This window comes from Passer domesticus, chromosome 6 (assembly GCF_036417665.1).
Source record: "Passer domesticus isolate bPasDom1 chromosome 6, bPasDom1.hap1, whole genome shotgun sequence".
Lineage (NCBI taxonomy): Eukaryota > Metazoa > Chordata > Aves > Passeriformes > Passeridae > Passer > Passer domesticus.
The window spans coordinates 12720892-12735370 of record NC_087479.1 but is presented as its reverse complement, the minus strand read 5'-3'; the positions used below and the strand labels follow the sequence as shown (position 1 = coordinate 12735370).

The following is a 14479-nucleotide window of genomic DNA, read 5'->3' as shown; positions in this document are numbered from 1 at the left end:
ATTTCGTTATGAGCCTTAGTGGATGCTACTTGATGGTTTCAGGCCAATGTGTAGGTGTACAAAAACACAAACACACACACATTCAGGGCCAGAAGCAGGAAGATCTGTCAGCATTTGCTGGTTACTGTCCCTTTCCCAGCTCTGGAAATCCTTTGAAGCAGCAGCCTTGAAGAGAAACTCCTCTCTGTGGAGCTGCCGAGGCTTTAACTGCCCTAAAGCTAAGTAAAATAAAGAATTCAGAATGGAGGATCCTAGTGATCTACAGGGAAACAAGAATTCACTTTTTCCATTGGACATATGCTGCCTAACCTAATGAGGGAAGCTAGTTTACTGTACAGGACAGGCGAGAAAGCCAAAGATTATTTTACTTGTAACAACAATAGTTTATAACTACAGAGGCATGCTATAGAATTTTCAAACAGGCCAATTCATGAAGTGCTAAGAATAATGTTCCCAAACTTGTGCTGTTATATGACTTTCCTAACAGAAAAAAGATAATTCTACTTTGCAAAACCTAATAGAATGAATCTTAATATATAAAAAAAAAGGTACCACAGGATTGAAACTTCTTAAATTGAAATAATATTCTAGCTTAATTCTTTATGTCAGCAATTTTTATTTACTTTCTGCCAATATACACAAGAAAGCACTGTTCCAGACTATTAGGGGATTCATGCAGCGGAAGCAAAGTGGAATGACTCCTTCTGGTGCAATGGAATTTAACTGCACAGTCCCTTTTTCTGTACCTTCTACCTGCAAAATTGTTCTTTGTTAATGAGACAGCAGTGGCACAACAGACAACTCAACCCATTAACTACTAACTCAAGGGTCTGAAGGACTGACAACCCACTTCACACACAACATGGATACTACTGTTTGGTAGACAGAGTACACAGAAACAACTGTGAACTGACTGCAACTGAGTACCCCACCTCCAATCCTGTGCCATCTCCTTTTTTAAATAAAGGCAAGACAGCCACGGACTCTTCAACATCCACTTCTTGATTACTCCATTTCAGAATACTGCTTATTCTGTATGTGCCTATGTATACATACAGAGTTTTGAAATACCAATCTTTCCCCAAACAGAAGACACTTAGGTACAGCATTTAAATAAGTGATCAAGTTGTCTATACCTTTTTTTGTCCTTTCACAAAATCACACAGAGCTGAGTGCAGCCCCATTAAGGGCTGAAGTGGGAGAAGCTGGGCTGAGATTAGATATGTTTTGCAATGAGACAGCCTCCCGAGTCATTCTCGAAGCAGTTCACACGACAGGATACATGAGCTCCACTATCTCCTGTGGTAAATCTCCTTGCAAAATGAGTTTACTGTTCATGTTGAGCCTTGGATTTACAGGTTCATTCTGCAGCGTTTCATTCACACAGGTACAGGATGCAAAACCCAGCTTCCTTGCAAGGGTCTGTGTTTGCATATCATGACACATCTTTTCCTCTGTAGGCTCTTCCTGAGGTACAAAGTTTACCTTGAGCATTTTTCATTTCAGGAAACATTTTGCCTCGTTAATTCCAGGAGCTGGACTTTGATGATCCTTGTGGGTCCCTTCCAACTCTGGATACTTTATGATTCTGTTTAGTGCAACACAGGAACTATGTTCATGCACAAATTCATCCCACAACTCTACTATTAGTGAAACTCCACTATTAGGTAAATCACAAGCCACAAATAAAATGCTGTGATGGAAACCCTGAAGTGAACTGCTTTGAAAGGACAGAAATTCTATTTCCAATTCACGACCACTGCTCAATGAAGGAGTTTGCTAACAAGCATCAATATTATGCAGTATAGCCAAAGTTTTGTTACCTGTGATTCAATTACTGAAGTTTTCCAATAAATCCCACCAGGAGCCACTTAGGTGGAAGCTTGGATCACGATCACCTCATAACCAAGCTCCCACAGGCCATGGTAAGTCCTGGAACAACAGGTACTGGGGCTACAGCAGCACACACATCCAAAACTAAAAACCTACCATTTCCTCTTCAACCCACATTCAAACAACAGTACAAGAAAATAAACTTTGGTTTACTTAGCAACATATCAATGTCCTACTGTGTGGAGTATTAGCATTGGGTCTGACTGAAGAGGATAATCCACTTTGTAATTTAGTTAAATTACTAATTTTAACAAAGATAAGTACCCTGTATAATTTTGCAGTGCTTAAAGAATACATCCTTTGAGTATTCTGCTCTAAGAAACATCAGCTTGTTATAATATTTTAAATTTATGGAACATTTGTAACTGCTGTTATATCAGGAAAAATATTAAATCTGCACAATAAGTACAAACTTTATATGAGAAAGTATACTTGTAAGTGCATGATGATCTCCTGATGTCTGCTGAGGCACTCACTTCCACAAAAGACAGACACAACATCCCTGGGGATAGACTCAAATGTCCCACAAAGTGCAACTCAGTTTAAAAAAAAGGCTACTAACAGAAAAGCAAACAAAAAACTGTCTCCACTCTATTGGCTGGGAAAAGAGATGCTTATCTGCATTCTCAACTAGGAGAGTGGTTGAGAATCCCATCTTCAAAAAAATGCCTTAAAAGCCCATACTACTAACAAGAGAATGTATTATTCCTCCCAAATGTGGTTTAAACTAAGCAGAAACAAATTTTGTTTTGCGCTGGCACATACACTTTGAAATACATGTCTGCTTCTCTAGAGGAAAGCAGGCATTTAGGCCACTATAGCAGAATCCATTCAGAATATAAAATAAATTAAAACCTGTTGATTAGGAGATCTTAACAATGTTTGTACAATGAAAGATAACATCTAAATCCAGAATGAAAGATATGTTTTATCCTGTCTGTCCTCCAACTTTGAATCATTTTGACTCTAAGACATAGCAGACACCAAGCAGGATGTGCCTGTATTCCGATCCAGGCCAGCACGGTCCAACTGGTGCCCATCGTCTGAATCTGGACCACGGGATGCCTCCATATGGCCCGCCACCTTTTCCTTGGAGGAGATAGGGAACAGCTGTTTGAGGAGCAAACGCTGCCTGAACAGCCAAACACCTCCTCCTGTGTCCGGCTGGCTGAAAGCCCAGAGCTGTCGCCGTGTTCCCATGGAAGGCAAGGAAGGAACGGGGGAAGAAGGCAGCAGAACCTCCCACCCACGCAAGGACTTGAGCTCTTCATCTGCCTGACTCGGACAGACACAACCCAGCAAAGCCTGGAGCTGCTTCTGCCGTGGAGAGGGGCAGCCACAGGAATGGCCCAACAAAGCCCCAGGATCTGCTGTTACTGTCATCATGGCCGGGGGTGGGATATACCAGAAGCGACACAAAAATCAGGAATTTGGCACACGTTTGCAAAGCCTAAACCACCTTACAGTAGCTACACTAAGTGGTACAGTACAAGCATACTGTCAATCTTCAATCTGCTGCCAGCAAAACAGATTAATACAATATTTTGGCCTTCACAGAGAGGAAAAACACAGAAAAGCATAAATATATTTCATTATTAACTGCCCATTTACTTATTATTGATCAAGAAGAACAACTTGGGCATTGAAACCCAGACAAAGTAAAATTAGGCAGCAACACTATTTTTACCTTTGCAACTGCCCACTCAATGCAATTTTAAATCTCTCCTTAAGGTGACATGCAGAACAGACAAGTGAAAAAAAGGAAAATATTTTACAGGGTTTACAACTGTGCCATCTTTCTTCCACCCATTTTTCACAGTGTCACTGACATAATTTCTGAAAAAAGCTATTTGACTGGTATGCCAATGAGTATAAATCAAGTAGAGAGGAAAACTGAGAATCCCAAAGACCTACCTGGGTACAGAAACAAAATTTAATTCTGTTTCAAATACATCTGCTTTTGACTGGATATTGGTTGAACTCTTTGGAAGAATTAAAATATTCTCTATTACATCAACTTAAAAATAATAAACACCTTCTGATTACTTCAGTAGGGTGTTTTAAAAGACAGTATACTTGTCTGCGTTCAACTCAAGTAACATTTAGCACACAAAAGTTAAATGGTGGTGTCTTCAAGCCAAGTACAGAGAGACACCAGATGTTCTACTTCACACTGACCTGGAAAATCATATGTTTATTGGAATAGGATAGATTAAAAACAACACAGAAAAATAATGTAAGAGCAGCATAACTCATATTGAAAGTATCATCACAACTTCAAAAACTGGTGTAAAAATTATGCTAGAGATGTGAAATCTCATCTAATATATCCAATATTGAAGTTACACATAATACCAGATTTTAAAGCTGCTATGATGAAATCTAGAACTTCATGTGTTAAACATCCTAACTAAAATGATATTCCAGTCCCCAACAGCTAATGACTGGATTTTAGAATTTCATTCATGCTAAATCAATTAGTCAAATTTTATATGAATAATATATGAAATTTAGTATCTGATCAAAAGGGATTACAGCCTCCAGGAAATTAAGTTCTCTGTCCAGTACTGCACACAAACAGATAAAAACATCTGTGGATAGATTACTGCAAAGCTTGTATTCACAACAGGACAACAACAACAACACTTTCACAGTGTCCGGATGTCAACACACCCTAGTCAGAAAACTGTTTGACAGTGTTCCTGTGAAATGCTGGAAGAAAATCAGACTACAGCTAATACCTAAAAATTATTAACAGCTTCTACCAAATACATTCTATTTTTAAAAAATATTTAAAAGAGTGTGACTCATGGGGCAGCTTCTGTCTTCTTGAGTAAGAGGAGCTTGACAGAAGGAAAAGAAAGCACTAGCAAGTATTTGCTCATTAACTTTGCAAAGAAACACAAAACTGAGTCAAAGAAAATAAGTTTACTTGCTAAAATGTTACTTAAATAGTTGACTTTGCTTTCTCCATTCAGTAAGATTTTTGGAATTAAACTGATTTCTCTCGTACTGGACACAGTACTCTGGGTGTGGCCTCACCAGTGCCAAGCAGAGGAGAAGGATCACCCCTCTCAACATGCTGCCAACAATCCCAATGCAGCCAGCATGCCATTAGCCCTTTTTGCTGCAAGGACACATTGCTGGCTCATGCTCATCTTGTTCCCCAACATAATAATGGGATCATTTCACTCCAAGTGCAGGACTTTGCCCTTCTTGATAAACATCAATTAGCAGCCCATTCCTCCAGCCTGTCAAAGTCCCACTGGATGGCACCTTACCAGAAAATGAAGTGAGGCTAACAGGCTTGTAGTTCCTGGGTCACCTTTCTATCCTGAGGAGAGGAGTGACATCTGCTTTCTTCCAGACCTCAAGAATATTTCCCAGTCATCATGGGAAGATGATTGGGAAATCATGGCACAAAGATCACTGAGAGTCATAAAATTTGCTTTGGAAAGGCCCTCTAAGGGTCACCTAGTCCAACTCTTCACTGTGATGAACAGGAACATCTTCAACTAGATCATGGTTGCTCAGAGCCCCATCCAACCTGACCTGGAATGTTTCCAGGAATAGGGCATCAACATCCTCTCTGAGCAACCTGTGTCAGCGTTTCACCACTCTTTTTGTAAAAATTGCCTTCCTTAGATTTAGTCTAACTCAACCCTCTCTTGGTTTATAAACCATTGCCCCTGGTCCTCTTGCAACAAGCCCTGTTAAAAAGTTGGTCCCCATCTTTCTCACCCCCTTTTAACTAAGGAAAGGCTGCTTTAAGGACTCCCTGGAGCTTTTTCTTCTCTAGGATGAACAAGACCAGCTCTCTCAGCATTTCCTCACAGGAGAGGTGCTTCGGTCCTCTGATTATTTCTGTGGCTATCCTCTGGAATCTCTCCATGTCCTTCCTGTGCTGGGGACCCCAGAGCTGGGTGCAGTACTGCAGGTGGGGTCTCACCACAGCAGAGAGATTGAATCCCCTCTCTCAATCTGCTGGCCACACTGCTTTTGATGCAGCCCAGGGTACAACTGGCTTTCTGAGCTGCAAGGATACATTGCTGGCTCATTCACCAGCACTCCCACAGTCTATTTCTGCAGGGCTGAACTTCATGAGGTTCCCAAAAGCCCATTTCTCAAGCTTGTCCAGGCACCTCTAGATGGCATTCTGGTACTTGGAACTCTTGAAGGCCAGTCTTACCAGTAAAGGAAGGTATTTGGTACCCCCATTTTACATGTTCTATGTCACAATCCCCTGCTCCATCCAGAAGCAGGCCCACATTTCCTCTAGTCCTCCTTTGGTCACCTATGTACATATAGAAACCCTTTTCATCACCTTTAATATCTCTTGCAAGATGCAATTCCTGCTGGGCTTTAGGTTTCCTAACCACATCCCTGGATGATTGGACAATGTCTCCATATTCCTTACAGGATACCTGTCCCTGCTTTCACCTTCCTTATGCTTCTTTTTGATGTCTGAGTTTTTGCCAGGAGTTCCTTGCTGATTCATGAAAGCCTCCTGGCACTTTTGCCTGACTTCCTGCTTTTTGAGATGAACTGCTCCTGAACTTAGAGAAGGTGATCTATCAACACTAACCATGTTTTCTTTCTTGGATCCTTCTTCTCTCTAAAGCCTTATCCCACGGGAGTCTTCCAATCAGGTCCATGAAGTAGCCAATACTGCTTTCCTGAAGTCCAGCATCGTGACCTTGCTGTTTGCTCTGCCTCGTCCTCTCAGGATCATGAAATCCACCACCTCATGGTCACTACAGCCAAGGCTGTCATCAACCTCTGCATCTCTAACAAACCCTTCCTTGTTTGTAAGTATGAGGTCCATGACTGCAAGCAGCACCTCTCCTCATTGGCTCCTCCACTGCTTGGGTGAGGAAGCTCTCCACAAACCTCCTGGACTGCTTATGCCCTGCTGCGCTGTTCCTTTAACAGACACTGGAGTGAAGCCCCTGCTGAGAACCAGGCCCTGCAAATGTGAGGCTGTTTTTAGCTATCTGTAGAAGGCCTCACTCACTTCTTCCTTCCTCCTGATCAGGCCTCACAGCAGAGGCCCACTACACTGTCAACCATATTGGCTGAGGTTCAGGCTTTTTGTTTTTTTCTTTCCAGGTGGATAACTTGCTCTTCAGAAAAAAAAAAAAATGTGTCCCTCAGTGGTCCAAAGACTACAGGCTGAAAACACTGTGTAAATCAGTGCCAAACTGCCATTCTGGACAGTCCCACAAAACTGGTGTTTTTTCCAGCACGAGAAGCAGCTGCTTACTCACGGAGTGCCACTGAATGCATACAGCCATGGCAAAAGCTGTGCTTAGCTAATGATCTACTGGTTTTGGACTTTACCACGTCAAAGATTTTAAAAGACAACTAAAGTTAGCATGAAATTGTCTTTTATTTAGGCAGGTAGTAACAGCCTTTACGACAGCTGGGGAAAAGATACAACACTGCTTCAAACACTTCATGTTCAAAATGTAAATAGTTTGGACACTTCCACCTTCTCTAAGTGCATTCCTTGTCTTCATATCTTGTTTTGATTCACAAAAACTTCTCTGTAGCTGACTACAAACAGGCATAGAGATGCACCTGAAAATCAAACACAAAGACCACTGCATATTCTTTTAAAAAGTTTCAAACTTGGCTGCATTTTCTTTAGAAATATAATCTCACAGTGAAATATAATCTCACTGTCTGTAAACTATATGGCTCCCTCTTGTGTCTATTATGCCACATTTCAGTGGACAAAATATTTTTAACATTAAGCCATAAATATCTCGGATTTGTTCACCCTTCTACAGGCATGCAGTGCTCATAAATGTTAAGGAAATCACAGACATACCTTCCTTTCTCTTCCCCTGAGAAGAGAAAAACCCGCAGCTTACAGAATTTCTCTTTGGAACAAACTATAAAAAAAAAAAATCTTGCAAACTACAAGTCTGCAGCAATGAAAGTAATCTTTTGAGCATTCCCTGTATTTTGACACCAATGCAGAGGCCAAATGCAGCTGCAACAACTTTTAACTATTTTTTACTTATCAAATTACATATGTTTAGAGAGGTGTCAGTGTGGTTTATAGAGCCTGGCTAACATGCTCAAGAGTTTATTTTTGTCTGCTCAACATCCCACCTGTTTCTGCTTATCAAACCAGACTACAGTTTAGCTTGCAACAGCTGTGAAATTCATAAATCTGCCCATTCTTCATGTCTAGCCAGACTAAGCACTTGGAGAAAGAGTCAGAACTGCAGCAGTCACCCTTTATAGAGAAGCCAAAGAAATTAAACAGAGCAGCACTTCTCAAACCATGTTTGAAACTGCACACCTATCAGAAGCCAAATTATTTTCAAAGCAGTCTAGCAATCCTATTTAGAAAGAAAAAGAAGCATTTGAAGACAGGACCTGTTAACCCTTTTATTCCCCCACCATTAGAAATATTTTATAGACTAAAAATGTTGCAATTAGAGTATTTTACCTGCACAAAGTAGTCCCTTTTTTAGTATCTTCAAATAGCAAAAACCCCAGCTCTTATTTCAAGATGCTGCTAGCATTATTTCCCACAGTAGAACAACTATCAATAAAATAAACATAGTTTTAAGATTTTTGCATTACAAAAAAAGTATTTGTACTTAAAAATATATATACTTTAAAAGGTATTTGTACTTTTAAAAAATTAGCCTGCATACTGAAGGAAAGATGAAAATCCTGGTCATACAGGACAACTTTCATTTAAACACTTCTACTAAAGCAGTAGCAGTACTGAATGAAATGATGGTACACAAAAATCTAAAAAAACCTCATTTAATCAAGCTCACAGAGTACACTGCCTTTCATAGACAAGTGGGTTTGCTTTGCTTTTTTCATTTATATGAAAAATTTCTCTTTCGCTGTTTCTTCCCTTTTCCATCTGCTCATGAATTACCCTTAGCATTAGTATTTTGTGGGTCAATTTTGTTCAAAACATGGTATGAGTACATGCAAGCTGATACTAAAATTAATTTCAGCTTTTATGAATAACGAAAAATGGTACTTTGTTTTAGGGAAGAAAGAGACTTCTATATTTTCTCTATGAACTCCTTTCCTCCACCATTTCATAAATTACTAGCTCTTATTTTTGAAAGCAGAAATAAAAAAATTAAACTTTTCCATACGTTTTCATTAAAAAACATTAATAATAGCTGCCCAATACATACAGTTGCCATTCCTGGAGCCAACTGAATTTATTTGATTTTCTAATGTGAACGGTAGTATTTGCTGAATAGTAGTGAAGAAACCTTCAGCTGAAATTGTGGTTACATGGCAGTGCTGAAGTAGGGCACCAAACAACCAGGACCCACTTAAAATTTAACTAAATACTTATTACCTCTCCTTCTGCAAAGGAAAGTTAATAAAGCAAATGAATCCTACCTGATCTACCTTCGTCTCACGTTCAACAGTATGAAACAACAGCTATAGAACAAGATATGTACCAAGAACACAAGACAAGCAATAAAAGCATTTGTCAGGAGAACCAAAAAAAAACTGATCTAATTTTCTGACTATTCTGCATTTCAGAGGTTTATTTTTTAATTAATGTTGCAGTCACATAACCTCTTACATAATAGTGCTAGTGCAGGATTAGTGAAAATGATGGAACTGGTCATAGTGATAGTTCAGCTGTTTCAGTTCTCAAAAGGACTGCAAGAGCAAGGACAGCAGCTAGAAGAATTGGATAATGTTCCACAATATTCTGCTAATAATTTGTTAAGAACTGTAGACCTGTTTAGGGTGAAAAAAACATTCTAAGGCACAACATTTAGAAGCTCTGTTTGAACAGGCAGCATATTTTGAGATACTAAGTGAAGGCTGGAAGACCAAGTGTGGACTGGCAGTCTAGTATAGGACACAGCAAGAAAACAGATTTGGCTGAACTATCATTTCCTGTACTGTGACACCTGGAAGGAAGAATTCAGTTCCCTTCCAATATCAAAGCCACTGCTTCTAACTTATTCCTTGTGCATCTGATTTGGCTTTCACCAATCATTTTCAATTACTTCAGTTTTCAAAACTAATCCCTCTGCTCCTTATACTCCATAAACTGAATTTGTGTTTGAAACATATTCATTCGTGAAACACCAAACAGCTACCCAAAATAATGTAACTTTTGTTGAATTAAAACAGTTGACAGAAAAGCTTTGGAACTCTGGTAACACTAAAGGAGAATAGAATTGCCTTGTGTCTTCTGACCTCTCTCATGGCCAAACAAAATGTCTCTAGATCACACATTTGGGGAGATTCAGTACATAGAGCCATACATTTTTTATACAGATTGTGCCACAAAAAGCTTTGAATGTTTGGACATTGAACACTACCTTGAGAACAACACATCAACATTCACTACAATATTATATCCAGATACCAGTCAGACTGAGTTCTGTTAGAAACTTGGATTAAATAATTCCTTCAGAACACAATGAAAAGTTCACCCATCTCAAGCCTCTCCATACCCTAACTGTTACCAGATGGGTTTATCTTTGTATTTGAAAGCAATCAAAATAATTACACTAAATAGAACAGAAAACAACAGTTAATCCAGCTCATTGGAAATACAACATATGCAATGGTTTTATTCTGTCAATTAACAATTATCATTTTACTTTGTTAAGTGCAAACTACATTTTTCAAAGAATCATAGATGCATGCATAGGTTGTACATCTCAGCAGGTCATGCAGAAAAGTTTCCAATCCACAAACTTTTAGAGATTGGCTAACAGCAGCAAGATGAAAGTAGTGACTGGATCATCCCCTATCTCCTTTTCTCCAGAACAAACATTTCCAGATCCCCTAGTCTCCCACACAGATAGATAAAGGGCAAATGAGATCTTAATAGAACTCCTCTGGTCTCATTCCAGTTTGTCAACAAGTTTCCAGTTTGTCAGTGTGGTGGGCCCAAAATTGTACAGTATTCCAGATGAAGCCTCACCCATTTTTAAACAAAGGGCAACAGTCACTTCTCTTAACCAAGTGAATAAATTTTTATATACCTATAAGCCTACAGAACTGCAAAATTTCAATAGCAGTTCAAAAAACCAGCAGGAAATTGCTTTAATGATTCAGACTTTCAAGGGCACTATACTTGTACTATTATTCAGCATCACTGTTTTCACACTTTCCACAATAAGGATCACGAGAACAACATGTATATACTATATTTAAGATTCTTACCTGAATAACTTTGTAGAAATAGGCATACTGTCGAGCTGTATTTTTATATTGGCTAAAAACATCATGTATGGCCTGAGTTGATTGAAGATACTGTACTTCATCTTCTTCAAAATAGAGAGGAGTATCATATTCACTGGGGAGAGTCTGGATGTAGGGCAGCCAGAAAGAGTTGGGGTTGGCTCGCTCACAAAGGAGATGGAATGCCAATGTTATATTGCCCATGGCTTGAAGAATTCGGTCTTGAGAGTACAGAGATCCTGAATTAACCAAGAAAGGTGAGGAACTAAATTGATTCTCCATGGAAAATCTCATCCTAGATTTACTTTAACGTAACACAATTAAATAATAGGTAAGCTTCTAACAAAAAAAAAAAAAAGCTTTTCAGGTTTCTAAAATATTTAGCTGCCTACACTATATTATACTGTAAGATTTTTGACACAGCAAATGCCTCATGTACAATTGCATGACAAAACTAGAACAATACTCTCAATACCTCAGAACATTTTATCTCCAAGTATTATACAAGCTACATGATATGTGTTCAAAATAACACAAACACTTGTGGAAGATATCCAGTGCACTCAGCCAGAAACTAACCGGGAAATTAAATTCTTTCCACTGACACTTCAAGTTTCTAAGTATTCCAAACCTGATGGCTGGCACGATAAGCAAGCTCTGTAATAAAGAAAATCAGCTAAAAAAAGAAAGTCTCCTACTGAAAGATCCCATAAATATTAATTTCTTTCTTAAGAACTTCCTTGAGCTCTTACCTAAGACTGAATTTTTAGCTGACTCAACTGTCATCAACAGTTTTCTAGGAACCCACAGAAACAATTCTTCAGCCTACAGAAAGGAAAGAAATGCAATAGAGGGTCAGCCAGCATTTATATTATGTGCCAAGTGTCTCAAATATACACCAACTTTAAATGACAAGTTGTTTGCATTATTTTTTAAAGTCAAAATTATTCTGAATCAGAATTCTTCCTTCTCTTCCACTGCCAATTCAACAACCAACATGTGTTTCATATTGTGGTAACCAATGTTTCAATCTGCATTACACAAAGCTTTAAACACAGGCACTCACATACAAAATAAAGCCCTTCCATTTTGGAACTGCTAATATGTACAACACAACCTTAAAGCTATCAGACACATTATATTGCTAATAATTACATGATCACATATTTTCTTACAGTGGAGTTTTTTCATACTGGCTGTTTTTATTCTAGAAGAACTGTTCAGGATTTTTATCAATGTATAAACTGTGTGCTAATGAAGCTCTTAAATGACTATACTGTCCTCATTTTCTAGTACTCATTCTACAACAGCTGATTGGTCTTCAAACCTGTTTCCAATCTACAAAATGGGAATGGAAAGACACAATGTTAAATGTTTACCTTTTAACAGTTATCTAACTCTGTGTGTGTTTATACTCCTTCTCTGATGATTAAAAAAATCCTTTATGATTATCATAATTTGGAGATTTTTTCATTTTCACCGAAAAATAGGTATTGCAAACACCACTTTCTGAGAAAAAAGACCAATTCTTTAAAAGAAGGGACATAAATGAAGAAGAGACTAAATAGGCATTGCAAATACCTCTTTCTCAGGCAAAAACATTTTCAGTGCTTTAAAAAGGACATGAAAAAAGATAAGAGACTAAATAGTTAGAAAACATGGAATAAAGTGATACATCAGTGTGGTAGAGTACTCTGGTGATTAGGTAGAGTACAGGCAACACAGAGAAAAAAAAAGAATGATTAAAAATTCACAGTGCTATCAGTAGTCATCAAAAATAATATTCAATTTTATCAATAATGTTATTCTCAAGCACACAGAGTTGGTAATGTTTCAGAACAGCATAAGCACTTAAAAGGGGGAAAAGGGTGAGCATTTCAGAGCTCTGCAGATACATTCCAAACACAATTTTCTAATCTAAGTCAAATGTTCACATGCTCACCTTTATCTCTCTTGTTGCTTTCAAACCAAATCCCTCCTCTTCAAAGTTAGCTATTTCAAAACCCTCTGTGGATGCTCCATTTTCAGTTGCCCACTTTATCAGTTCAGGGAAATAGTCATCTCTTTTTCCATCAAAGACAACAGACAAACCTATATACACAATTTATTGAAAAACAAATGCAGAAATAAGAGGATCCAGAAAGATAAAAAAGCTCAATATAGAAGCCCATGTTAAAAGCTATCTGCCATCTCACAGCAGTGCTACTTTGAAGTAGCTGAGTCAGAACTGGCCTCTGTAAAGTGTTACTCAATATTATATAAATGCCATACCCAATTTTCATCAAATTCATTATTGTGCCAAATTGGCTTACCAGTCATCTTAAAAATGCAACTGCCCAAACTGAGAAGTAATGAAATATGAAACTCTCCTCTTATTTCCCTTTTAATAAAAGGCAAAATATTTCCAATCTTAATATCAATGATAAATGCAATCACCACAACATGTTGATACAGACAAGGAAGGATTTGAGAGGCAAGCTGTAATTTCATTAATTCAGCACTGCAACTGATGATAAGCAGATCTTGAGTTCCTTCTTTCACATACAAGACAGTTAGCCTTTTCCTGTAGCATATGGATCTACTAAAATATCTAAGGATAGATCTAAGGATAGATCTAAAATATCTGAGGATCATCCTCATGACATCACAGAGCTCATCCAAATTTTTACACTTTGCTTCTCCAACAGCATGTGGTCCGTCAGTGAAATCACAGCCTCATTGATTTCCTTAGCTTTCTTCTACTGTGAATTCATTTGAACCTCTCTGTAATAGTTCCTGGCTATACTCAGTCAGCTCTTTTTGCTCCTCTTTGCCTCTGTGTGCTCTCTTCAACCCAAACTCTAGAGTCAGATCACATTCAAAGTGTCCAAAGGCCCCGAAAATGCTCAGGCCATTTTATGAGTGACAAAATGTCATCAGCGAGATGCTTTGCATCCAAAGATATTTTGGCTAAGCACAGGGAATAAAATACATTTTGAGATTAAAATAATTTTAGGGAAGTAGCATCAGTGTACTTAAAATATCCCCCTCTTGTCTCAAAATGTTTCATTTCAAGGCCCAGAACCAATCAAACCTGTAGTTAATTTAAAAAATGCAAGTAGCATTTAAAACTTTCATCTTTGACAATGCAGTATAAAAATTTCTTAAGTATTTGCAGCACAGTATTTTTTGGACTATAATGCCCTCACAAACACAGTAAGACTAGTTGCATAGTTTCTACAGAACTTGGTAGGCATTTACTGTCCTAGATTTTACTCTTTTGATTTCCAATTTTTGTTACTGTATAAGACTACTGGAAGCTTTTAACATCCAGCTTGTACTTGGGACCATTCTTTAAACATCTCTAAAATTCTATTTCTGTTCCTCATATACAATG

At 38.2% G+C, this 14479-nt stretch overlaps 1 protein-coding gene across 2 annotated transcripts in view; it reads right to left on the bottom strand.

Moving 5' to 3' along the window:
• SETD3 (SET domain containing 3, actin N3(tau)-histidine methyltransferase) overlaps window positions 1–14479 on the bottom strand; it is a 62395-nt gene that overhangs the window by 20676 nt on the left and 27240 nt on the right. For both annotated transcript variants that reach the window (XR_010364226.1, XM_064423423.1), the window contains exons 4-6: window positions 13046–13194; window positions 11856–11928; window positions 11086–11342 (exon numbers count right to left, since the gene is read on the bottom strand). Coding sequence is in view for 1 of the 2 variants with exons in the window: in XM_064423423.1 (XP_064279493.1) it covers window positions 11086–11342; window positions 11856–11928; window positions 13046–13194 (479 nt within the window). In the remaining variant the exon portion in view is untranslated. The remainder of the gene's footprint in view (window positions 1–11085; window positions 11343–11855; window positions 11929–13045; window positions 13195–14479) is intronic.